Source organism: Oratosquilla oratoria, chromosome 2 (assembly GCF_046742065.1).
Source record: "Oratosquilla oratoria isolate Oo_2021 chromosome 2, ASM4674206v1, whole genome shotgun sequence".
Lineage (NCBI taxonomy): Eukaryota > Metazoa > Arthropoda > Malacostraca > Stomatopoda > Squillidae > Oratosquilla > Oratosquilla oratoria.
Window position 1 is genome coordinate 26,516,594 of NC_134778.1, and position 25,846 is coordinate 26,542,439.

Sequence of the window (25,846 nt, forward strand, 5' to 3'; positions counted from 1 at the left end):
TTTAGGTGGGGTTTTTAACGGTGTTCAGGTCATTGTTCCATGGATTTCCCTAGCATCCAACGATACACCCGTCAACTTCTCCTGAAGACAATTCCCCGTCAAATCAAGTTTTGCTATGACAATTAATAAGTCGCAAGGGCAAACTTTTGACAAATGTGGGTTATTGTTGAATTCGTCCGATTGTGGCATGTTCAAGGGTTACAAACCGGGACTCATTAGTTATCTTCCGAGGTTACCATAAGGTCAATGGTGAATGTGTGGAGAAAAATCCGGTAAACATGGTATATAAAGAAATTTTTTCAGACATGCCATCCATTAGGGAGGGAGAGTCTTTAGTGAAAGGTATCGACAGCAAGCAGGTAATTCCAGAAGGGGAACCTGAATTGGGATCCGTTGAGATTCAGCTCACAATATTAGTGAAGCAGCCACAACGGCAATGATCCTGCCTGATTACAATTATGCCGTCGACAAATCGCAATCAGATGTGTCGGTTCCCCTTAAGGTTTGGGAAAAGACTTTCCAAGAAAAAGAAGAATTAAAGAAGGAGAAAGAAGAAATAAACCAAGAATTAAAGAAGATCATAAGAAATATTTCAAAACGGGATGCCGATGAGTACATCGAGAGTGTCCCATAAAAAACAAAATGAAAATAAAAGAGACTGGAGGTCCTGGAGCAAGCGAAGTGAGCAAGCGCCACAGGCCAAGGCACCCACGGCGTAGCCGTGATGGAGTAGCCAGTGCCTTGTCTTATAGAAAAAAAATACTTTGAGCTTTGGCAATGAAATCATGTTGCAGGAGATTTGTTAATTGTTCATGGAAATATGGAATAAAATATTCTGCTGTTAATTTGTTAATTTCTTATATTCTAAAGTTCATCTGTCTGTTGTAACCCACTGCTTAAACTCAATCTCGTCAAGTCCCTTTCTGTCAAACACTTAAAAAAAAAAAATCTTCCTTTGGAGGCATTGTGGTGAACAGGGTCCCCCACATGTGCATCTACGTGACATTTTGGCAATAGTATCGTCATTGCAGAAATGGGATGGACAAGGAATGGTTATGTTATGTAGAAACAGCTGGCCTTCGGCCTTGTATTACTATTGTGTAGATTAAGTCCATATTACAACAGTACTAGTACAGGCATTTGTATCCTCATGAAAGCAACCTTGGCCCTGCTGAGCCATGTTCCCACGAGGCTGGGTCCTTCACTACCTTTTGGTATGCAGGGTGTGTATATAAGGAGACAGGTTTTGGTCTCCATGTTCAGTTCTCTTCTGTCCTTGTAACTAGCGGTGCTCGTCCCCAGGCCCACGCAGTCACTTTTGCCGTTAGGGCAGCCTCAGAGCCTGACCACCCGACCCAGCCTAGGTCGACACTCACACTAACCAGAATAAAACCATCAAACTCACTTGAGCTTCATTTACTCCCTTGTCACAAAAGCCCAAGTAACGTTCTTGCAATGTTACAGCATTGTTCACATTCACCAAAATATCATTTTTCTCAAGGCGGTTTGCACTGGAGGGCATGGCAATGTCTATAATTTGAATTATGATTAGTATTTAGGTTATTATCAGAAGTGATGGGTGTTTCTTGATGCTGAAACACAAATTCAACAGCTGCCATATTTTCACATTTTGATGTTTAGTACACATGCATAGAGAATATGTGCCACTGGCTCCTGGCAAAACACATTCTTTTGGTCTCAGCTCTGCAAATTTTGAGAATCCAATATTTAGTTCCGGATACTTGCCTTTGAACTCTTTCAGATTGCTAAGTACGAGAAATTTTTGTTTTCTTTCACGACAGCCACCAGCTCCTTTTGCTGAGATGTAGTCTTTTAAACCAGACAGTTCTCTACTGATGTCTGGTGATTTATAGGAGTCTCTAACTTTAGCAGTAATGTCCCTGTCCAGCCATTTCCCCACCTTTGGATTTCATGTAGATAGTACCCCTTCTCCTTTACCAAATGTTTTGCTTGCCAATTAAAAGAGTTCATTATTTTTTGTCTGGTCCAGGTTTGTGGTAGGAGATGGTCAATTTTTTATTTGTCTCTTCATTATTGAGGGAGAGAGACTGGAGGAAGTGGATATTTTTAAGATACTTGGGTGCGAATGTGGCAGGAAAGGGAGGAGTGGGGTTGGAGGTAGAATGTAGATTGAGAGAAGCAAATAAATGCCTTGCTGGATTAAAAAGTGTAATGAGAAATAGACATTTGGGAATGGCTGCTGAGAGGAGGTTGTGTGAAGTAGTGATTGTGCCGACACCACTGTGTGGGGCAGAAACATGGAACATAGGAGAGGAGGAGAGAGGGAATTTGAATGTATTTGAGATGAGGTGTCTGAGAAGTATGATAGGGGTTACTAGGCTAGACAGAGTGAGAAATGAGGTGAGGAGGAGAACAGGGTGGTGGAAGGGGAGTTGGGAGATAGGGTGGATGAAGGAGCATTGGGATGGTTTGGACACATGGAAAGAATGAGTGAGGAAGGATTAATGGAAGAGGTGTGGAAGGAGTGAATATGAGGGGTTGACCTAGGATGATATGGATGGATGGGGAATGTCTGTTGAGGAAGGATGAGAGAGGACAGAAGATAGGGGTGAATAGAGAATGGTTGTGTATGGATGATGTTGGGATGCATGAGGTGGAATGGGTGAGGGAGTATGTATGAGAAATAATTTGACACAGCCTAAAGGGATTTCTCCCCGTCTTCTCCTTTTCTGCATGAGGGGATGGAGAGGGGGGTCACCAATTTAACCCTTAACAGGTAAAGGTCTTTTTGACAAACGATTCAGGTAAAGCGGGGTCTGACAGACCCCAAACACAAAAAATAAAAATAAAATACTTTTACTGCATTTATTGACATAGAAATCAAAACATATGTACTTCAACTTATATTCTTCCATTTACATGCTTAAAAGTGACTATAATTGTTAGACATATATTTTAATGAAAATTACAAAAAAAATTATGAAAAATAAGATATTGTTGACTTCAGAGGGTGCTTGACTGAAAGCATGAAACATGAAGCGGTTGGTCATCATCATTTTGTAGAGACCAGTGTCCCAACTATCTTTGAGGAAAACCAGAGCTACAACAAATGAATAATAAATGTGTTTCATAAACCATGAAATCTGAAGAAAAAAAACCGTGATTATTTTGACTTTGACCAATTTTACGCAAAAATTATGGATTGGTTTTAATGAAATTTTCAGGGAAGGTTGATACTAGGTCCAGCAAACAATCTATAAGTTTTTAATGGTATCTAAAATTATTATCTATAAGTTTTTATGGCTCTAAGCACTCCTACCCTGACTCAGCAAAACCCCATCCTTCGTTGACGGAAGTTTGTGGTCTCAGAGGGTTTTGAGTTTTCTTGAGAGGACATGAGTCGAGCAATTCATACACAATGCTAGTGATAATGAAGAACATATTTTATTGGATATACTGAAAGTGGAATTTGTGATACTGAAGAATCTAATTGCAGTCATCGCAGATGGGGGTTGAATGGTCCTGACACCCTGGTCTTTTGCAGTGTAGGCAGTAGTTCTTGGTCTTCCTGTCAGACTTCCGGACACACAAGGCACATCGCTTTCTCATAGAAGAGGTATCCGCTTGCTGATGGGGCATGTTCAAGCCAAAGACCGTTCTGATGGTCATCAAAGTACTTTTGTGCATCCCCTTGAAGTTCATCCTCTCCTCTGCCCATGGCCGTATCATCTCTTCTGCCAGCTCAATCAGATACTTCCGGCGTGATGAAAGTTCCGCCTGTCCATCACGTTTCCTCATTTCATTGCAGGTGATATAGGAGTTGACACCGGCGGCGTTGACCAGTCCGTACATTATGCACAAAGGCCACCGTTTGGTTATTCGGCTGCACGTATATCGGGCACACATTTGATCAAACGCGTCAACCTCTCCTTTTGTGTTGTTATAATACAAGATGATTTCTGGCTTCCCACAGTCATCCATAACAGGTTGTTGGTGCATTGAGGAGATCAACTGCACAATTTTTTTCTTCTTCTTGTCAGGTAAATGTGACACAAGTGCCATGGTTGTGTCAAAGAGGAAAGCCGTGCACCCTTTTCTGGTGACCGTCTTGTCTGTCATCAGAGCTGGTACTTGTGGCTTCTTGTCCCTCAGTGTGCCTACATATGTGAGCCCATAATTTTTCAAAAGATCTTGTACAAGAGGGATAGATGAGAACCAGATGCATGTGTGGGAATAGAGTGGCTGAGGTGTCCTAAAATGTGGCGAGATGTCACATCTTATGATGATATGAGAATAGTGTGAGAAGAAACATATTATCAACAGAACAGAAAATATCAAACATTTATATGTGATACAAAATATGGGATACAAATTAAATTTGAACTAAAAGAGGGGAAGGATGAAATAAATTACAGCTGTATGTGTGGGAATAGAGTGACTGAGGTGCCCTAAAATGTGGCGAGATGTCACATTTTATGATGTGAGAATAGTGTGATCTTGTTGTGAGAAGAAACATATTAACAGAGCAGAAAATATTAAGCATTCATATGTGATACAAAATATGTGATACGAATTAAATTTGAACAAAAGAGGGAAGGATAAATCAATCAAATAAAATGTGGCGGAATGTCATGCTTTATGATAATATGAGTATAGTGTGACCATGATATGAAAAGAAACTCACATTACCAGAACAGAAATTAAACATTGTGATAAAAATTAATGTAATCAAAAGAGGGAAAATGGAATAAATTAATGAATAAATTAAATTAAATCAAACTCGGATGTATGTTTTTCTGTTGATAAGAAGAAATTATTATTTACCCATAATTATAAATGATAAAACATTTATATGACATGAACAAACCTCAGGTAAAATGGGGTCTGACAAACCCCACGCTACTCACACCTCAGGTAAAGTGGGGTCTGACTGACCCCACGGTACTCACACCTCAGGTAAAGTGGGGTCAGACGGGCTCAAAAGCTCTATAAAGCTTATATAGAGCAAGATTCAGGAATGACCCTATCACCCCATTAAACTACTCCACTGATCATGAAGGTATATGGGAGTACATATCTGTATGTAATATATTAGTATATTAAAATTAAAAAACAAAAAAGTATGGGGTCTGTCTGACCCCACTTTACCTGTTAAGGGTTAATGAAGCAGCCTTGCTGTGGATGTGCTGTGTCTTGTGACACTGCTTCTGATCCAGGGCAGTGGGCAAGATGCAGGGATGACCCATCATCCAGGAGGTGCCAAGATAAGAGGGAGGGAAGTGGGTGGAAGGGAGTGGAGTGTGATGGGGATGGAATGGAAGGGAGTGGTTTTATGTCTTTGTTTTTGGCTACCTCTCTTATAAGAGGGAAAAAAGCCTTTGGTATATGTATGTATGTACGTCTCTTCATTATCAAATTTATGTTTTAGCTGTTGAATAATTTTGGTTTCCGTATTAATGTCAGTCATTTCCAGATGAAATTTTTGTACTACCTACTCTTTCAAATTTTCTTTTCAAATTGCTTCTTACTTGAATGAATTTCTTCTTTGTGTACTGCTTGCTTTGTGATGCTTTAGCTTTTTGCAATGGGGACTCTGCTATTGTGACCAAAGATGTATTGAAGTTTTGAAGTCCATACTCTTTTTCTAATTCAATATCACATTGTGATGGACTGAGCTTTTGAGATAGAATGTCTGAAGATGAAGCCTTTAACAATAAACTGTGACAGGTAGGACATACTTTATGTTGTGCCATCAGATTGCAAGCAGGACTGCTTTCTATTAATTGTTCAGTTACAAAACAAAGACCTTTGGTAATTTTTTCTTGCATCTTTGAAAAGGGTCACAGCAATAACGCCCTACATTCAATGATCCCAGATCCATAGTACCTCGAAAAAATAAAAAGGGCTACATTAGTGTGAAGAAATATGTAGAATATAGTTCAGTTGCTCATGCACTAATCCCATTGCATAATATTACAAACTTTTATTCACCTTCTCCTTCTTAGCTAATTACGTTTGAGTTAGTCCGGGATAAAAAATTATAATTTTTTCAATGAAGCGGCCTTGCTGTGGATGTGCTGTGTCTTGTGACACTGCTTCTGACCCAGGGCGGTGGGCAAGGTGCAGGGATGACCCGTCATCCAGGAGGTGCTGAGATGAGAGGGAGGGTGGGAGGGGTGTGGAGTGTATTTAGGGATGAAATGGGTGGGAGTGTTTTTATGCCTTTCCCTTTTTGGCTACCTCCCTTGAAAGGGGGAAAAAGCCTTGGTATATGTATGTATGTATGTATGAATAACTAGATTGAAAAGAAATGCCAGGAATTGGGAAAATCAAGCTACTCATGTGTACAATAGTGACATCATTTCACCAGGCATAATTAATAATCACAAGACAACAGATATTTGATTAGCAGAATGTTAAGGTTAAATGTATATAATTTGCAATATAACATTGTACATACATACATATAACAAAGGCTTTTCCCCCTTACATGGGGGGTAGCCAAACAGAAAAAGGCATAGAAACCACTCCCACCCATTCCATTTCCTATATATTCCACTCCCCTCCACCCTCTTCCCTCCATCCCTGCATCCTGTCCACCACCCTGGGTCAGAACCAGTGTCACAAGACACAGCACATCCACAGCAAGGCTGCTTCATAAATTCGGCGACCCCCCTCTCCATCCCCTCATGCAGAAAAGGAGAAGATGGGGAGAAATCCCTTCGGGCTCCATCAAATTGTTCTAATACATACTTCCTCACACCCCATCCCCCACCCACTCCGCCCCATGCATCACAGCATCATCCATACACAACCCTTCTCCATTCACCCCTATCTTCTGTCCTCTCCCATCCTTCCTCCACAGACATTCCTCTCTTTTGTAATGCCCCTTTCACCCCATCCATCCATCTCATCCTAGGACGCCCCCCTCACATTCACTCCTTCCACACTTCTTTTACTAATCTTTCTTCACCCATTCTTTCCACGTGTCCAAACCATCCCAATACTCTTCCATCAACCCTATCTCCCAGCTCCCTTTCCACCCCTGTTCTCCTCATTTCTCACTCTATCTAGCCTAGTAACTCCTATCATATTTCTCAGACATTTCATCTCAAATGCATTCATTGTACATACATATCATACATACATACATATACCAAGGCTTTTTTCCCCTTACAAGGGAGGTACCCAAAAAGGAAAAGGCATAAAATCATTCCCACCCATTCAATCCCTGAATACACTATACACCCCTCCACCCTCCCTCTCATCTTAGCACCTCCTGGATGACGGGTCATCCCTGCACCTTGTCCACTGCCCTGGGTCAGAAACAGTGTCGCAAGACACAGCACATCCACAGCAAGGCCGCTTCATTAAATCGGCGACCCCCCCTCTCCGTCCCTCCATGCATAAAGGGAGAGGACGGGGAGAAATCCCTTCGGGCTGTGTCAAAATTTGCTCACACATACTACCTCACCCCCCATCCCCCCACCCACTCCACCTCATGCATCACAACATCATCCATATACAACCATTCTCCATTCACCCCTGTTTTATGTCCTCTCCCGTCCTTCCTCAACAGACATTCCCCTCTTCCCCAAAGCCCCCTTCACCCCATCCATCCACCTCATCCTAGGACGTCCCTTCATGTTCACTCCCTCCACATCTGCCTTCCATACCTCTTTTACTAGTCTTTCTTCACTCATTCTTTCCATGTGTCCAAACCATCCTAATACTCTTTCATCAACCCTATCTCCCAAAGCCCTTTCCACACCTGTTCTCCTCCTCACCTCCTCATTTCTCACTCCATCCAGCCTAGTAACACCCATTATACTTCTCAGACACCTCATCTCAAACACATTCAAACTCCTCTCTTACAAAGGATTACAAAGGATTACAAAGGCGGAGCATGCCGACAGGAGACCTTTTGATCCATATCTAGGTCGGATGCGAAAAAAAAAAATCATATTAATAATAAAACAATAAATAAAAACTATAATAATGTAAATAACAAATAAAATACATAAATAAATGCATAGGTATAGTTAAATAATAAACAAACAGGTAAATAGTAAATAATAATAAATTGACATATAACTAATAATAAATGAAAATCAGACAGACAAATGTTCCTTGTTTCTGCCCCATACAGTGCTGTTGGCACAATTACTCCTTCATATAGTCTCCTCTTAGTATCCATTCCCAAATGTCTATTCCTTATTACACTTTTTAATCCACCAAGGCATTTACTTGCTTCTCTCAATCTACATTCTACCTCCACTTTCACTCCACCTTTTCCTGCCACATTTGCATCCAAGTATCTAAAACTATCCACTTCCTCCAGTCGCTCTCCCTTAATGCTCACTTCCAGACTACTGCCACTTTCACCCCTTGTATATCTCATCACCTTACTTTTACCCACATTTATCTTCGGCTTTCTTCTATCACACACTCTCCCAAACTCTGCCATCAACTTCCTCAATCCCTCCGATCCTGCCACAAGTGCAGTTTCGTCTGCAAACAACAGCTGGCTCACCTCCCACTTTTCTCCATTTTCTTTAACCATCTCCAATCCCTGACCCACTACCCTTGCATTTACCTCTCACACTACCCCATCCATGTACAAGTTGAACAGCCAGGGCGACATAACGCATCCTTGACGAAGTCCCACCTTTACCTCGAACCATTCACTCTCTCCATTTCTAATCCTGACATAAGCTCTACTACTCTCATAAAAACTTTTGACAGCTCCTAGAAGCTTTCCTCCTATCCCGTATATCCTCAAATCCTCCCACAGTGCCTTTCTGTCTACCCTGTCGTAAGCCTTTTCCAGATCCATAAAAGCCCAAAAAACATCCTTCCCCTTTCCTATAGCTTTCTCACATATCTGTCTTACCACAAAAATATGATCTACACAACCTCTACCCGTCCTAAATCCACACTGTTCCTCACCAATTACTCCTTCTGTTCCTCTCCTAATCCTCTCAATCAAGATCCTCCCATAAGCCTTCCCAACTACACTTAACAAGCTAATCCCTCTGAAACTATTACACTCACACTTGTCCCCTTTTCCCTTGTAAAGTGGAACTATACAGGCATTCCTCCAGTCCTCTGGCACTCTACCCTCTCTCCAGCAAACATTAAATAACCTCACCAGCCAGTCCACCATCACTGTACCTCCTTTTTTAAGACATTCTGCATGGCATCCATCCAGACCAGGTGCCTTACCTGCTTTCATCATCTTAACAACTGCCTTCACTTCATCCTTCCTTATTTCTCCTCCATTTTCCTCACTCATCACTCTCATTTTCTTAGCATTTCCCACTGCAGCTATCTTTCCCTCCCTATCCTCCTTCACATTTAGCAACTCCCTAAAATATTCTGCCCATCTTCCCCTTACTGCCTTCTCTTCCATTACAATCTCTCCATCTGCACCTTTTACCTTTTCTTCTCTACTTGATTTGCCTCCTCTTCCTCTCTTAATTTCTTTCCAAAACATATTTTTATTACTTTCAAAATTTTCTGTCATACTCTTACCCCACTTCACATCTGCTCTCCTCTTTGCCTCCTTTACCTTTTGCTTTACTTCTCTTTTCTTTTCTTTGTACCTCTCATATGACTCCCTCGTCCTATTTTGTAACCAAATCGTGAAAGCAAAGCTCATTTCTTCTCTTCTACAACCTTCTTTGTTTCCTCATCCCACCATTCACTACCCTTCCTTCTATTTCCTCCTGTCCTTCTTGTTCCACACACCATCTTTGCACACTTTGTGACTCCCTCCTTGAACCATCCCCATTCCTCCTCCACACCTAGCTTTACTCTATCCTTCACTCCCTCCTACTCCTCCTTCAGCTTCTTCTTGTACTCCTTCTCCTTTTCCTTTTCAGTTAAAGAGTTCACTCTAAGCACCTCCCTACCTTTTGTCCCTTTCCCCTTTCTCCATCTATCCTCCACTCTCAACTTACCTTCCACCAAAAAATTATCTGATATTCCCCCACCCTCTCCCCTTAGCACATGTACATCCTTAACTCTTCCTATCATAATCCTATTTACCACTACATAGTCCATTAACGCTCTATCTACCACCCTTCCATCCACACCCTCTCCCATGTGTACTTATGCTTGACTTTCTTTCTAGACACATTTCCACCATCAACTCTCCACTATGATTCTTTCCTGGAACTCCACTTTTTCCAACCACTCCATCAATTGGAACATTTCCTACCCTAGCAATAAGGTCTCCCAGTACTATTACGTTGATATTTCTCCCTAAATCCTCTATGCACTCATTTAACCACTTCACTACGGGACTTAAATCTCGCGGGCAGCAGCCAATGCCAGCCGTATGACGTGTCGTAATAATACTCGCATCATAAAATATAGTCACCGCTTATATCGATCGTTCTCTCTTTCACCCGCGAATTTTGAAAACCACAGAGAATGGGATTCAGGACACATTTGGGAGAATGTAAAAACACAGGGGCGACTACAATAAATATAATCAAGACACCAGGCCCATATGCACTTACAAAAACCCACATCTCCTTTCCCAGTTTCACCTTCATCCACATTATCCTTGAGGAAACCTTCCAATCCACTACACGTTTACCTATCTCTTCACTTACTAGTATAGCCACCCCTTCTCTCCCTCGCCCTCTCTTCACTCCTGGTAACCTCCCACTTACACTCCCAAACTTACACTCGCCCTTCCCTTTCAGCTTAGTTTCATTCAAAGCCAACACATCCATCTTTCTTCTCACAAACATACTACCTATCTCTTCCCTTTTACTCTCATCTGTACCACATCCACGCACATTAACCACTTCACTACGGGCCAAAATCTCGCGGGCAGCATTAGCTGCCAGACATACGATGTTTTGTAATAATACTTGCATCATAAAAAATAGTCACCGCTTATATCGATCTTTCTCTCTTTCACCCGTGAATTTTGATAACCATAGAAAATGCCATGAAGACAGTTTAGAGAGTATGTCATTATGCAGGGGCAACTACAATAAATATAATCAAGACGCCGATATGGCAGCCTCTCGTATCCACTTGCTCCTCATGCCGCCTATGTAGGCAGCACCGTATGGAAGGGGTTAAAAGACCCAAACCTTAGGGTGCTGGTCTGAAAACTCCCACCCTCTTATGCCTTTGCTTTTTCTTTTAGGAATGTCCGCTGTGGGGCTACAGGGAGAAGGATGCCTAGTCCCAATCCCCGTCCCTTTCTTCTCGCCTCTTACGATCCAAGTGGAATTACTTGGTGGCAGTGGTACTCCCCAAGGCAGTCGTAGCTCTTCTTGGGGATCGGTGCTACCTGCGTAGAGCTGGTGGCAGGGCTGGTTGCCGCCGTTAGGCCCCAAACTCTTGGGGTTGGGGGGTGGTCCCACAACGTAGATGCTGCGGCACATCAGAAACATTAAGAATGGAGTACCACAGGGCTCTGTTCTATCCCCCACGCTCTTTAATCTATACATGTATGACTTACCCACACCAGACACCTCAGAAATACAAATCTCTTTCTACGCAGACGACATAACAATCACATGCACACATCGTAACACAGACAAAGCTGCAGAAATAATCCAGCCATACCTTGATACACTCAACACATGGTTCATCACAAACAAACTCAAAATAGCTCCAACCAAATCTACAACAACACTTCTCACCAACTGGACAAAAGAACACAAATACATACCTCATCTCTACATCAACAACACTCTAATACCACACACAAACGCACCAAAAACTCTTGGTGTAACATACGATACATCCATGTCTTTCAAACAACACATCACAAACATAAAAAACAAATGCACACTTAGACTTAACGCACTTAACCCCTTCCATACGGTGCTGCACACGTAGGCGTCATGAGGAACAAGTGGATTCGCGACGCTGCCATATCGGCGTCTTGATTATATTTATTGTAGTCGCCCCTGTGTTTTTACATTGTCTCTAATCTGCTCTTAATCCCATTCTCTGTGGTTTTCAAAATTCACGGGTGAAAGAGAGAACGATCGATATAAGCCGTGACTATATTTTATGATGCGAGTATTATTACGACACATCGTACGGCTGGCATTGGCTGCTGCCCACGAGATTTAAGTCCCGTAGTGAAGTGGTTAAGTCAATCGCTGGAACAACATTTGGACAAAACAAAGAAACTAATACAAACAATATACAAACAATGCATACGCTCAGTGATGAATTATGTGAGTCCTGCATAGGCTCCTAATCTCAGTGAGACATCACAACACCCTTCAAATCATACAAAACAAAGCCCTTAAAACAATTACAGGCTGCACAAATACAACACCTACAGACCATTTACACCATGAAACAAAAGTCCTCAGAGTCAAGGACCACCTCGACACGAGAGGCACACAAACACCTGCCGCAGCCACCACAAACACATCACACCCGCTACACTACATAGCAGAACACCCACACACACCAAGAAACATTAAAACAACACCCAAAGACCTGTATCACACACAGATACTCTCTTCTCTTCCTCCACAACCACCAAATACCAGCCTCCGGAAACATATTCATAATCATATCACTCACTGCTCCATTAACACACTGAAAGACAACACACTGCTGCATGCCAGACCCCCTGATATCCACCCTTCTGAATCCTCTCTCCCACGAAAGGACAGTCCACCTGGCCAGACTGCGGTGCGGCCACCACCCAGCACTTCTAAGCTACCAGGAGAGGCTGGATGACTGCATTGTGAACAGCTGCCCAGGATGTAACACTTCACCCCATACCATACAACACATAATGGAAGACTGCATTATACACAATCATGCATGCAAACAACACAACATACACTCTATAAAGGATTTGTGGGAAAACCCAGTTTTGGCAGTGGCATTCCTTGGGGAGATGGGACTGCTCGGACAGACAGTCTAGGGAATGACAACAACAACAAAAACTTGGTGGCAGTATTCTTTTCCCCCACAACATTCATTGTAAATATGAAAAATATGAAATGAAACTGATAATAGTTTAAGGTATAAAGATAAGAGTAAAGGTAAGGGAGTCACAAAGTGTGCAAGGATGGTGTGTGGAACAAGAAGGACAGGAGGAAATAGAAGGAAGGGTAGTGAATGGTGGGATGAGGAAACAAAGAAGGTTGTAGAAGAGAAGAAGTGAGCTTTCACAGATTGGTTACAAAATAGGATGAGGGAGTCATATGAGAGGTACAAAGAAAAGAAAAGAGAAGTAAAGCAAAAGGTAAAGGAGGCAAAGAGGAGAGCAGATGTGAAGTGGGGTAAGAGTATGACAGATCATTTTGAAAGTAATAAAAAGATGTTTTGGAAAGAAATTAAGAGAGGAAGAGGAGGCAAATCAAGTAGAGAAGAAAAGGTAAAAGGTGCAGATGGAGAGATGATAATGGAAGAGAAGGCAGTAAGGGGAAGATGGGCAGAATATTTTAGGGAGTTGCTAAATGTGAAGGAGGATAGGGAGGGAAAGATAACTGCAGTGGGAAATGCTAAGAAAATTACCGTGATGAGTGAGGAAAATGGAGGAGAAATAAGGAATGATAAAGTGAAGGCAGTTGTTAAGATGATGAAAGCAGGTAAGGCACCTGGTCTGGATGGATGCCATGCAGAATATCTAAAAAAAAGGAGGTACAGTGATGGTGGACTGGCTGGTGAGGTTGTTAAATGTTTGTTGGAGAGAGGGTAGTACCGGAGGACTGGAGGAGTGCGTGTATAGTTCCACTTTACAAGGGAAAAGGGGACAAGTGTGAATGTAGTAGTTTCAGAGGGATTAGCTTGTTAAGTGTAGTTGGGAAGGCTTATGGGAGGATCTTGATTGAAAGGATTAGGAGAGGAACAGAGGTAGTAATTGGTGAGGAACAGTGTGGATTTAGGATGGGTAGAGGTTGTGTAGATCATATTTTTGTGGTAAGACAGATATGTGAGAAAGCTATAGGAAAGGGGAAGGATGTTTTTTGGGCTTTTATGGATCTGGAAAAGGCTTACGACAGGGTAGACAGAAAGGCACTGTGGGAGGTTTTGCGGATATACGGGATAGGAGGAAAGCTTCTAGGAGCTGTCAAGAGTTTTTATGAGAGTAGTAAAACATGTGTCAGGATTAGAAATGGAGAGAGTGAGTGGTTTGAGGTAAAGGTGGGACTTCATCAGGGATAAGTTATGTCGCCCTGGCTGTTCAACTTATACATGGATGGTAGTGCAGGAGGTAAATGCAAGGGTGGTGGGTCAGGGATTGGAGATGGTTAAAGAAAATGGAGAAAAGTGGGAGGTGAACCAGCTGTTGTTTGCAGATGACACTGCACTTATGGCAGGATTGGAGGAGGGATTGAGGAAGTTGATGGCAGAGTTTGCAAGAATGTGTGATAGAAGAAAGCTAAAGATAAATGTGGGTAAAAGTAAGGTGATGAGATGTTCAAGGGATGAAAGTGGCAGCAGACTGGAAGTGAGCATTAACCCCTTCCATACGGTGCCGTACACGTAGGCGTCATGGACTTAGGTCTCAGTGGCAGCAGCCAATGCCAGCCGTACGACGTGTCGTAATAATACTCGCATCATAAAATATAGTCACCGCTTATATCGATCGTTCTCTCTTTCACCCGCGAATTTTGAATATGCGGCACCGTATGGAAGGGGTTAAGGGAGAGCGACTGGAGGAAGTGGATAGTTTTAGATACTTGGGTGCAAATGGGCAGAAACATGGAACATAAGAGAGGAAGAGAGAAGAAGTTTGAATGTGTTTGAGATGAGGTGTCTGAGAAGTATGATGGGGGTTACTAGGCTGGATAGAGTGAGAAATGAGAATGTTATAAATTATATATTATTTTTTCCTAATAATTACCATATGTAATTTTCTTAGTATTTAGATTAAAATTTTACTAAACATCAATATGATTAACAAAATTTATATCATTCATGAAAATAAAAGTTAAAATAAAGGTCACAGCTAGGCTTAGATGGGGGAGGGTGGTGTTTGTGGGACCCCCCCCCCCCATCCTGTCCATGGAGAATATTTTACATTTGAAAGTGTAATTAGAAGGAAAAAAAAAAAAAAATTACCCTTCCCTCATATTTTCTTATTACTTTGTGTGAATGTAAAATTTAGCATTCTATATTTTTTCATTCTGCTTCAAAATCATACTTTTAGTCCTGCAAGCACTCATTTAGAACTTCACCATGACTGCACTTTGCTACCCCCTGAATGGCATCCCCCAAAAATCTGGAGGGTGGGCTATGCCCATGGTAATTACAATATACAGTACACATCAAAAACCAAAATAGTCACTTTTTCAGCTAAGTTGTGCTCACATAAAAATCTGCAGCTCCTAAGATAAACATTTCTCAAAGAAAATTCTTTATAAACACTGCTATTCATATGTACAAATTTTGAGGGAAAGTTACAAAAATTATTTCTACGTCAAATGACCTTTTCAAGGTCAAAGGACAAATTAAAGGTAAACTTTTTTGTTTGACCTTGCAAGGAAATATGTACATTAATAAAAAGTTGCAGGGAATTTTATTAGCTTTAAAATGGTATCAGAATGAGCTCTGTAGGTGCCATAGCCTCCAAGATATTTGACTTTGAACATTTTCACTTTTTGCACAAATGACCTTTTCGACCCAAATTTGAGGGGTCATATCTTAGAAAACATTTGAGCTACAGAGGTGAGACACATTACATTGAATTTGTCTTATTAAGGTCTATAAGTACAGTAATTTGCAAGAAAGTCGGAGTCAGTGGCAAAAATGATTGGCTGAATTGACGCGGACCCAAATGCATGGGTAATGGGCCAAGGATTGGTGATGGTTAAAGAAAATGGATAAAAGTGTAAGCCAGTTGTTGTTTGCCAATGACACTGCACTAGTGGGAGGACCAAAAGGAGGATTAAAGGAAATAGTGACGGAGTTTGGGAAGGTGTGCATGAGAAAGTTGAAGATAAATGTGGGTAAAAGTAAGGTGATGAGATTTGCAAGGGAAGAACATGGCAGCAATTTGGAAGTGATTATTACAAGAAAGAAGTTAGAGGAAGTGGATAGCTTTAGATATTAGGGGTCACACGTGGTAGGACAGGGAGGAGTGGAGGTGGAAGTAAATTATAGATTGAGAAAAGCAAACAAGTGCCTTGGAGGATTAAAAAGTGTAATGAGAAATAGATATTTGGGAATGGATGCCAAGAGGAGATTGTATGAAGGGGTGATTGTGCTGACAGCACTGTACAAGGCAGCAGAGACATGGAACATAAGAGAGGAAGAGAGGAAGAATTTAAATGTGTTTGAGATGATATGTCTGAGAAATATAGTAAGGGCTACAAGATTGAATACAGTAGGATTGAATACAAGGATGTGAGAGGAGCGATGTTAGAAAAGGAGATGGGAGATAGGGTTGATGAAAGAGTATTGGGATGGTTTGGACACATGGAATGAATGAGTGAAGAAGATTAACAAAAGAAATGTGGAAGGCAGAGGTGGATGGAGTGAACATAAGGGGATGACCAAATTTGAGATGGATGGATGGGGTAAAAGGGATATTGAGTAAGAGGGGGATGTCTGTTCAAGAAGGGAGATGGTAGAAGATAAGGGTGAGTGGAGAATGGCTGTGTATGGATGATACTGTGATGCATGAAAGGGAGTGGGGGATTGGGGGAGGTTAAGGAATGGTTATGTGTGAATGATATTTTGACACATCAGGGAACAAAGAGGAGGGGTCTCCAATTAAATGAAATAACCTTGCTATGGATGTGCTGTGTCTTGCTGCATTGTTTCTGACCCAGGGCGATGGGCAAGATGCAGGGATGACCCATCATCCAGGAGGAACTAAGATGAGAGAAAGGGAGGGAGGGGTGGTGAATAGGGGTGGAATGGGTGGAGATGAAATGGGTGGGAATGGAATTATGCCTGTTCATTTTGGCTACCTCCTCTGTATAGGGGAAAAAGCCTTTGGTATATGTATGTACATGATGTGGTTAGTTACCACATCACGGTAAATGGATTAGTCCTTAAGAGAAGGATTAATTAAATTTCTTCTCTCTTCAGGACTTATTATTGACATTCTCGTCCACCATCACATAAATTATATACAATGAATATTTTAATGTTTTGTACAAGTATGCTAATATGTTATATATAGACACTATTTGCAATGTTGGGGCCATCCCTGCATGTGACAACAATATATACAATTTCATTACCACGGACACATATAATAGATTGACCACGATTAATAATTTTATTTACAAAGATGTTATATGCGTTAAGGGGACACTGCAGAAGTGGCGTGCTACCACATACAATAATGAACTATCAAATTCTGAGCTACTGTATGGAGCAAAAATCTGGAATTTTAAGGAGGCTGAAAGGAGATATTTGAATATGTTTGAGATGTACGGTTGGCATTACAAGGATGGAGAGTGAGCATCATGAAGGAGGAACAGAAAACTGGGGTGGGCTGAGAGCACCTTAGGTTCATCATTGTGTTTTACCTTAGAGCTCTTAGAATATTTAACAAGGAGTAATTACATAAGGAAATCAAATACATCACTCCAGCATTTAAGAGCCCAATATACCCTGAGTGCATGTTAGGGACATTTCTATGCAAAGCTATTAGAATTTAACAGAGGAAAGAGTTTAGAGAAAGATCAGATTTGTGATACCTAGTGGTTCCAAACTCTGATTTTTCATATATGCTCAGCAGGACAACAAGATCTACAGGACTTGTATTTAACAACACAGGGAAAAAGAATAGACATTTGATCATGAAGGGAAGCACAAAGACCAACAGTGACACCAGCATCATCTACAAAATTCCCTGTGATGCATGTGACAGTATGTACTACAGTGAGATATGTTGAGGATTTAAGAACATACTCAGAGAACACAAAATGGACATCAAGTACCACCAGGAGACAAACACTCTAGTGGACCACATCAACCCAGAGGGACAGCTGTCAAATTGGGAGAGCCACCATTTTGGTCAAGGGTTTAAACAAAATGTAACAAAGTCATAGTCACTACAACAAAAGGAGTGATATCTTAAATGTACAAAAGCCAGTGCAACATCTACCCTCCAGGTATGGAATCCCAGACCGCCTGGCTGAATTGCTCTACAATTCCTCATTCCATCCTCATTTTGTTATTACCATTAGAGCATTTCCTACTTTTCTCTCTTTCTTTTTAAGATTTATTATCAACAATCTCATTTTATCTTCAGCTGTAATCATCAGCATTTCTTCCTTGTCATTATAATGTTGATAACAAGGCAAACCTCTGTCCACTGGGAGAGCTCTATGTACACAAAAAGCCCACCACTCATCTGTACACCATTTTCTTGTGAAAGCTCATAGCAAAACTAGTTATGAATAAACTTGGATAAAGACTACTGTGTCATATATGCTGGCATTACCCATATCAAAAACCTAAAATGTGGGTAAAATTGTTGAAAAAGTAAGAGAGCTTACAGGCATTATAGTTGGAGATTCCTGTACAGCTGGAGGAATGTACGGCTCTACTTGGTCCACTAAAGGAGCATGGTGGGGCATTTCTTTCTCCAAAATGCCTTCCTGGTATAAAGTTGGTAAAGTCACATGAAAGTCTTTCACACAAGCAGGTAACCTGGAAATGATAAACAATTATCAACATTTGTTCACAAATTCAAAGTACATTACAGTACAAAATAAACAATACATATACATATACCAGAGACCCCTTTCCCCCTTATGAAGGGCCATCCCTCTCCCCAGCCCATAGCCTAGGCCAGAAGGAATGCAGCCAAAAACAACACCTCCACAATAGGACTTGACAGCCAGCTGGTTTACTCCAACTGCGTCTTTATATAGTGAGGCCCCCTTCATCCACTAAAAGAATTTACAGATCAGACAAAAAGAAATCCCTTTGGGACACTTTAATTTATCATCCATTAACAATCACTCTCTACTTGCACCTATCTTTTGCCCTTTTCCTTCCCTACTTGATAAGACATTCCCCAAAAACCTCTTGCAAATCTCCTTTACTACAAAACTTTAATCTGCACATCATCATCCTTTCCTAACTCTGCCCTGTTCTTCTCAATCTTCCTAATCCTCCCAATTAACACCCTCCCCTAAGCAGACCTATACAAACCACAGACACTGTTTTAGCCCATGAAACACTCAGAGAAGAGATTTTGTGGGGATGTTGTGGAGTGCTAGTGGTAGGCCATTGTAGATGTTTGAGTAAGGTCACCATTTCCAGGTACCCAGCACTGGTCCCATACCAAAGGCTTTTCCCCCTTACATGGGGAGTAGCCAAAAAGAAAAAGGCATAGAAACCACTCCCACCCATTCCATTTCCTCCACTCCCCTCCCTCTTATCTTGGCACCTCCTGGATGACGGGTCATCCCTGCATCCTGTCCACTGCCCTGGGTCAGAAGCAGTGTCGCAAGACACAGCACATCCACAGCAAGGCCGCTTCATAAATTCAGCGACCCCCCCCCCCCCTCATGCAGAAAAGGAGAAGACAGGGAGAAATCCCTCCGGGCTGCGTCAATTTTTTTCTCATACATACTTCCTCACCCCCCATCTCCCACCCACTCCACCTCATGCCTCACAGCATCATCCATACACAACCCTTCTCTATTCACTCCTATCTTCTGTCCTCTCCCGTCCTTCCTCCACAGACATTCCTCTCTTTTGTAATGCCCCTTTCACCCCATCCATCCATCTCATCCTAGGACATCCCCTCATATTCACTCCTTCCACCTCTACCTTCCACACTTCTTTTACTAATCTTTCTTCACTCATTCTTTCCATGTGTCTAAACCATCCCAATACTCTTTCATCAACCCTATCTCCCAGCTCCCTTTCCACCCATTCTCCTCCTCACCTCCTCATTTCTCACTCTAGCCTAGTAACCCCTATCTTCTCAGACATTTCATCTCAAGCACATTCAAACTCCTTTTCTCTTCCTCTCTTATGTTCCATGTTTCTGCCCCTGTATTGGTCCCAAGAATAAGAATAATAATTATCATTACCTCAAGTTTACCCGTCTGGGGTATTGGCTGCTTGTTATTGTGGCAAAGTAGCATGCAGTTGATACTTTAGGGTCTATATGGGGCACCCCTACAGACCAGAGCCACACATCATTTTGTCTATGATAGAGGAAAATTCTGTTCATAGAGAAATGATGACACTTATACTATGACTGTCCCTCCGTTATGCTATCCCCCAACCCCTTGCTGCTGTCCTGTACCATTTCTCTGAGTATTCATTTTCTGTGGTGGGGGAATTCCCTGTGGTGGGGGAAAAGAATACTGCCACCAAGTATTTCCACTTGGATCGTAAGAGGCGAGAAGAAAGGGACGGGGATTGGGACTAGGCATCCTTCTCCTTGTAGCCCCACAGGGGACATTCCTAAACGAAAAAAGTAAAGGCATAAGAGGGTCTGGGAGTTTTCCGACCAGCACCCTAAGGTTTGGGTCTTTTAATGTGCGTGGATGTGGTACAGATGAGAGTAAAAGGGAAGAGATAGGTAGTATGTTTGTGAGAGGAAAGATGGATGTGTTGGCTTTGAATGAAACTAAGTTGAAAGGGAAGGGTGAGTGTAAGTTTGGGAGTGTAAGTGGTAGGTTATCAGGAGTGAAGAGAGGACGAGGGAGGGAAGGGGTGGCTATTCTAGTAAGTGAAGAGATAGGTAAACGTGTAGTGGAGTGGAAGGAGGTTTCCTCAAGGATAATGTGGATGAAGGTGAAACTGGGAAAGGAGATGTGGGTCTTTGTAAGTGCATATGGGCATGGCAGTGAGAAGAGTGTAGAAGAAAGGGAGGCCTTTTGGATAGATTTAAATGAGTACATAGAGGATTTAGGGAGAAATGTCAACGTAATAGTACTGGGAGACCTTAATGCTAGGGTAGGAAATGGTCCAATTGATGGAGTGGTTGGGAAATGTGGAGTTCCAGGAAAGAATCATAGTGGAGAGTTGATGGTGGAAACGTGTCTAGAAAGAGAGTTGATGATAGCAAATACAGTGTTTCGGAAGAAAGTCAAGCATAAGTACACATGGGATAGGGTGGTGGATAGAAGGGTGGTGGATAGAGCGTTGATGGATTATGTAGTGGTAAATAGGGCTATGATAGGAAGAGTTAAGGATGTACATGTTCAAAAGGGAGAGGGTGGGGGAATATCAGATCATTTTTTGGTGGAAGGTAAGTTGAGAGTTGAGAGTGGAGAAAGAGGAAAGGGACAAAAGGTAGGGAGGTGCTTAGAGTGAACTCTTTAAATGAAAAGGAAGAGAAGAAGGAGTACAAGAAGAAGCTGAAGGAGGAGTGGGCGGGAGTGAAGGATAGAGTAGAGCTAGGTGTGGAGGAGGAATGGGGATGGTTCAAGGAGGGAGTCACAAAGTGTGCAAAGATGGTGTGTGGAACAAGAAGGACAGGAGGAAATAGAAAAAAGGGTAGTGAATGGTGGGATGAGGAAACAAAGAAGGTTGTAGAAGAGAAGAAGCGAGTTTTCATAGATTGGTTACAAAATAGGATGAGGGAGTCATATGAGAGGTACAAAGAAAAGAAAAGAGAAGTAAAGCAAAAGGTAAAGGAGGCAAAGAGGAGAGCAGATGTGAAGTGGGGTAAGAGTATGACAGATCATTTTGAAAGTAATAAAAAGATGTTTTGGAAAGAAATTAAGAGAGGAAGAGGAGGCAAATCAAGTAGAGAAGAAAAGGTAAAAGGTGCAGATGGAGAGATGATAATGGAAGAGAAGGCAGTAAGGGGAAGATGGGCAGAATATTTAAGGGAGTTGCTAATTGTGAAGGAGGATAGGGAGGGAAAGATAACTGCAGTGGGAAATGCTAAGAAAATGACCGTGGTGAGTGAGGAAAATGGAGGAGAAATAAGGATGAAGTGAAGGCAGTTGTTAAGATGATGAAAGCAGGTAAGGCACCTGGTCTGGATGGATGCCATGCAGAATGTCTAAAAAAAGGAGGTACAGTGATGGTGGACTGGCTGGTGAGGTTATTTAATGTTTGCTGGAGAGCGGGTAGAGTGCCGGAGGACTGGAGGAGTGCCTGTATAGTTCCACTTTATAAGGGAAAAGGGGACAAGTGTGAATGTAGTAGTTTCAGAGGGATTAGCTTGTTAAGTGTAGTTGGGAAGGCTTATGGGAGGATCTTGATTGAGAGGATTAGGAGAGGAACAGAAGGAGTAATTGGTGAGGAACAGTGTGGATTTAGGACAGGTAGAGGTTGTGCAGATCAAATCTTTGTGGTAAGACAAATATGTGAGAAAGCTATAGGAAAGGGGAAGGATGTTTTTTGGGCTTTTATGGATCTGGAAAAGGCTTATGATAAGGTAGACAGAAAGGTACTGTGAGAGGTTATGCAGATATATGGGATAGGAGGAAGGCTTCTGGGAGCTGTCAAGAGTTTTTATGCGAGTAGAGCTTGTGTCAGGATTAGAAATGGAGAGAGTGAGGGGTTCGAGGTAAAGGTGGGACTTCGTCAAGGATGCGTTATGTCGCCCTGGCTGTTCAACTTATACATGGATGGGGTAGTGCGAGAGGTAAATGCAAGGGTAGTGGGTAAGGGATTGGAGATGGTTAAGGAAAATGGAGAAAAGTGGGAGGTGAGCCAGCTGTTGTTTGCAGACGACACTGTGCTTGTGGCAGGATCGGAGGAGGGATTGAGGTAGTTGGTGACAGAGTTTGGGTGAGTGTGTGATAGAAGAAAGCTGAAGATAAATGTGGGTAAAAGTAAGGTGATGAGATGTACAAGGGGTGAAAGTGGCAGTAGACTGGAAGTGAGCATTAAGGGAGAGTGACTGGAGGAAGTGGATAGTTTTAGATACTTGGGTGCAAATGTGGCAGGAAAGGGAGGAGTGGGAGTGGAGGTAGATTGTAGACTGGGAGTGGAGGTAGATTGTAGACTGAGAGAAGCGAGTAAATGCCTTGGTGGATTGAAGAGTGTAATGAGGAATAGACATTTGGGAATGGATGCTAAGAGGAGACTGTATAAAGGAGTGATTGTGCCAACAGCACTGTATGGGGCAGAAACATGGAACATAAGAGAGGAAGAGAGAAGGAGTTTGAATGTGTTTGAGATGAGGTGTCTGAGAAGTATGATGGGGGTTACTAGGCTAGATAGAGTGAGAAAGGAGGTGAGGAGGAGAACGGGGGTGGAAAGGGAGTTGTTGTTGTCGTTCCCTAGACTGTCTGTCCGAGCAGTCCCGTCTCCCCAAGGAATGCCATAGCCGAAACTGGGTTTTCCCACAAATCCTTTATAGAGCATATGTTGTGTTGTTTGCGTGCATGATTGTGTATAATGCAGTCTTCCATTATGTGTTGGTATGAGGCGAGTGTTACATCCTGAGCAGCTGTTCACAATGCGGTCATCCAGCCTCTTCTGGTAGCTTAGAAGTGCTGGGTGGTGGCCGTACCGCAGTCTGGCCAGGTGGACTCTGCCCTTTCGTGGGAGAGAGGATTCAGAAGGGTGGATATCAGGGGGTCTGGCATGCAGCAGTGTGTTGTCTTTCAGTGTGTTAATGGAGCGGTGAGTGATATGATTATGAATATGTTTCCGGAGGCTGGTATTTGGTGGTTGTGGAGGAAGAGAAGAGAGTATGTGTGTGATACAGGTCTTTGGGTGTTGTTTAAATGTTTCTTGGTGTGTGTAGGTGTTCTGCTATGTAGTGTAGCGGGTGTGATGTGTTTGTGGTGGCTGCAGCAAGTGTTTGTGTGCCTCTCATGTCGAGGTAGTCCTTGACTTTGAGGACTTCTGTTTCATGGTGTAAATGGTCTGTAGGTGTTGTATTTGTGCAGCCTGTCTACGTCGCGGGACCACCCCCCCAACCCCAAGAGTTGGGGGCCAAACGGCGGCAACCAGCCCTGGCCACCGGCTCTACGCAGGTGGAAAGGGAGTTGGGAGATAGGGTTGATGAAAGAGTATTAGGATGGTTTGGACACATGGAAAGAATGAGTGAAGACTAGTAAAAGGGGTATGGAAGGCAGATGTGGGGGGAGTGAACATGAGGGGACGTCCTAGGATGAGGTGGATGGATGGGGTGAAGGGGGCTTTGGGGAAGAGGGGAATGTCTGTTGAGGAAGGACGGGAGAGGACAGAAGACAGGGGGTGAATGGAGAATGGTTGTATATGGATGATGTTGTGATGTATGAGATGGAATGGGTGGGGGGATGGGGGGTGAGGTAGTATGTGTGAGCAAAATTTGACGCAGCCCGAAGGGATTTCTCCCCATCTCCTTTTATGCATGGAGGGATGGAGAGGGGGGGTCGCCGATTTAAGGGGGTTAACTCTCATTTCGGTGAAAAATACTCGATTTTGTCAAACTTCGTGTGTGGACTGGTGTGGTGTCCCTGAACACCACGGGACTGGTTTCCAGATGTATAACGCCACCCTTCTCAGGTAATGGCGGGTTTAAAGGGCCAGAGATTTAAAGGTCCGCCCGTCAGCCACGCCCCTTTCTTTGCTATGGTTTGTTTTCCTTGTATTTTGTCGTTTCTTTCTTTTTTTTTTTTTTTAGAATTTTATACTCTGATATTGTTGTACAATAGGTTAGGCAGCAGTCACCACACTCAGTGCCATCGAAAAAGGGTTCAGCATATGGGTGTGTAATTTCTCCACGTGCTATCCTGTTTTATACATTTCTTGTTTATAAATTCACTACTCCATAACTAAATATGTCAGATGTGATAGTTGCCGAAGTATTTTGCTCCATTCTGAACCTGAGAAGTGCAAGAATACTCACCTTAGCAAAGGGATTGTAATGCATGTGTACCATTCATTATGTGAAGGATATGGAAGGTTAGGATTGTCATGATTCTCAGCTGGCATGGGTACAAAAGAAATGTAATGAACATCTGCTGCTTACTTCCCAGAAATGGTCAAAGGATTATGTAAGTAGATATGTGCATTTGATACTCTTTGGAGGCACTTTTATGTAGTGAATATATAAACATAAAAATGCTATTTTCTCAAAACTAGTTTTTTCGCACAAAAGTAACTATAACTTCGTGTGTAAATAAGCAATTTTGATCATTCTTGTTGGAAAATGATCGTGATACTTATATCTAACAATATTAGTAAATTCATTCTTAACCTACTTGATATATATTTTTGACAATTTTTGAATGTTGTGATTTTATGTTGTTGTTTTTTTTATAATTTGCTGTAAGGCTGACTTTCTTTCTTTTTCACTTATAATTACGAGTATACTAGTTTAGGTACATCTGGATGTCTACTAACTGTACACCAAAGGAAATCATTATTCTCCTCATACTTTTGGAAAAATAAATGTTATTTCAAAAATAACTCAAAATTGCAAGTAAATCGTCTGTTGTGTAAAAATTTCTAAATGGATTTCAATGAAATTTCTGTCACAGATGCATCCCATTTCCCTGCACATTGTGTTAAATTTCCATTGTCTTACATAAAAAGATAAGGTTGGGAGGACCAGAAATGCATAATCCGATTGAGCGAATCACCGTAATGAGAGTCAACCCCCTTAATGAAGCGGCCTTGCTGTGGATGTGCTGTGTCTTGCGACACTGCTTCTGACCCAGGGCAGTGGACAAGGTGCAGGGATGACCCGTCATCCAGGAGGTGCTAAAATAAGAGGGAGGGTGGAGGGGTGTGGAGTGTATTTAGGGATGGAATGGGTGGGAATGATTTTATGCCTTTTCCTTTTTGGCTACCTCCCTTGTAAGGGGGAAAAAGCCTTGGTATATGTATGTATGTATGTATGCATGTACCTCAAGTTTCACGGATTAGAAACTTGTAGCCCCAACAACAGCTGGAAACAACCCCTGGCCCCTCCTATAATTCTCTCAGGGATGAAACATGGGACTGTTGTCTGTGTTACACCAATGTGGGACTG

At 42.2% G+C, this 25,846-nt stretch overlaps 1 protein-coding gene across 2 annotated transcripts in view; it reads right to left on the minus strand.

The window, feature by feature from the left end:
• LOC143037852 (uncharacterized) overlaps positions 1–25,846 on the minus strand; it is a 143,388-nt gene that overhangs the window by 60,993 nt on the left and 56,549 nt on the right. For both annotated transcript variants that reach the window (XR_012967526.1, XM_076206435.1), the window contains exon 4: positions 18,450–18,603. Coding sequence is in view for 1 of the 2 variants with exons in the window: in XM_076206435.1 (XP_076062550.1) it covers positions 18,450–18,603 (154 nt within the window). In the remaining variant the exon portion in view is untranslated. The remainder of the gene's footprint in view (positions 1–18,449; positions 18,604–25,846) is intronic.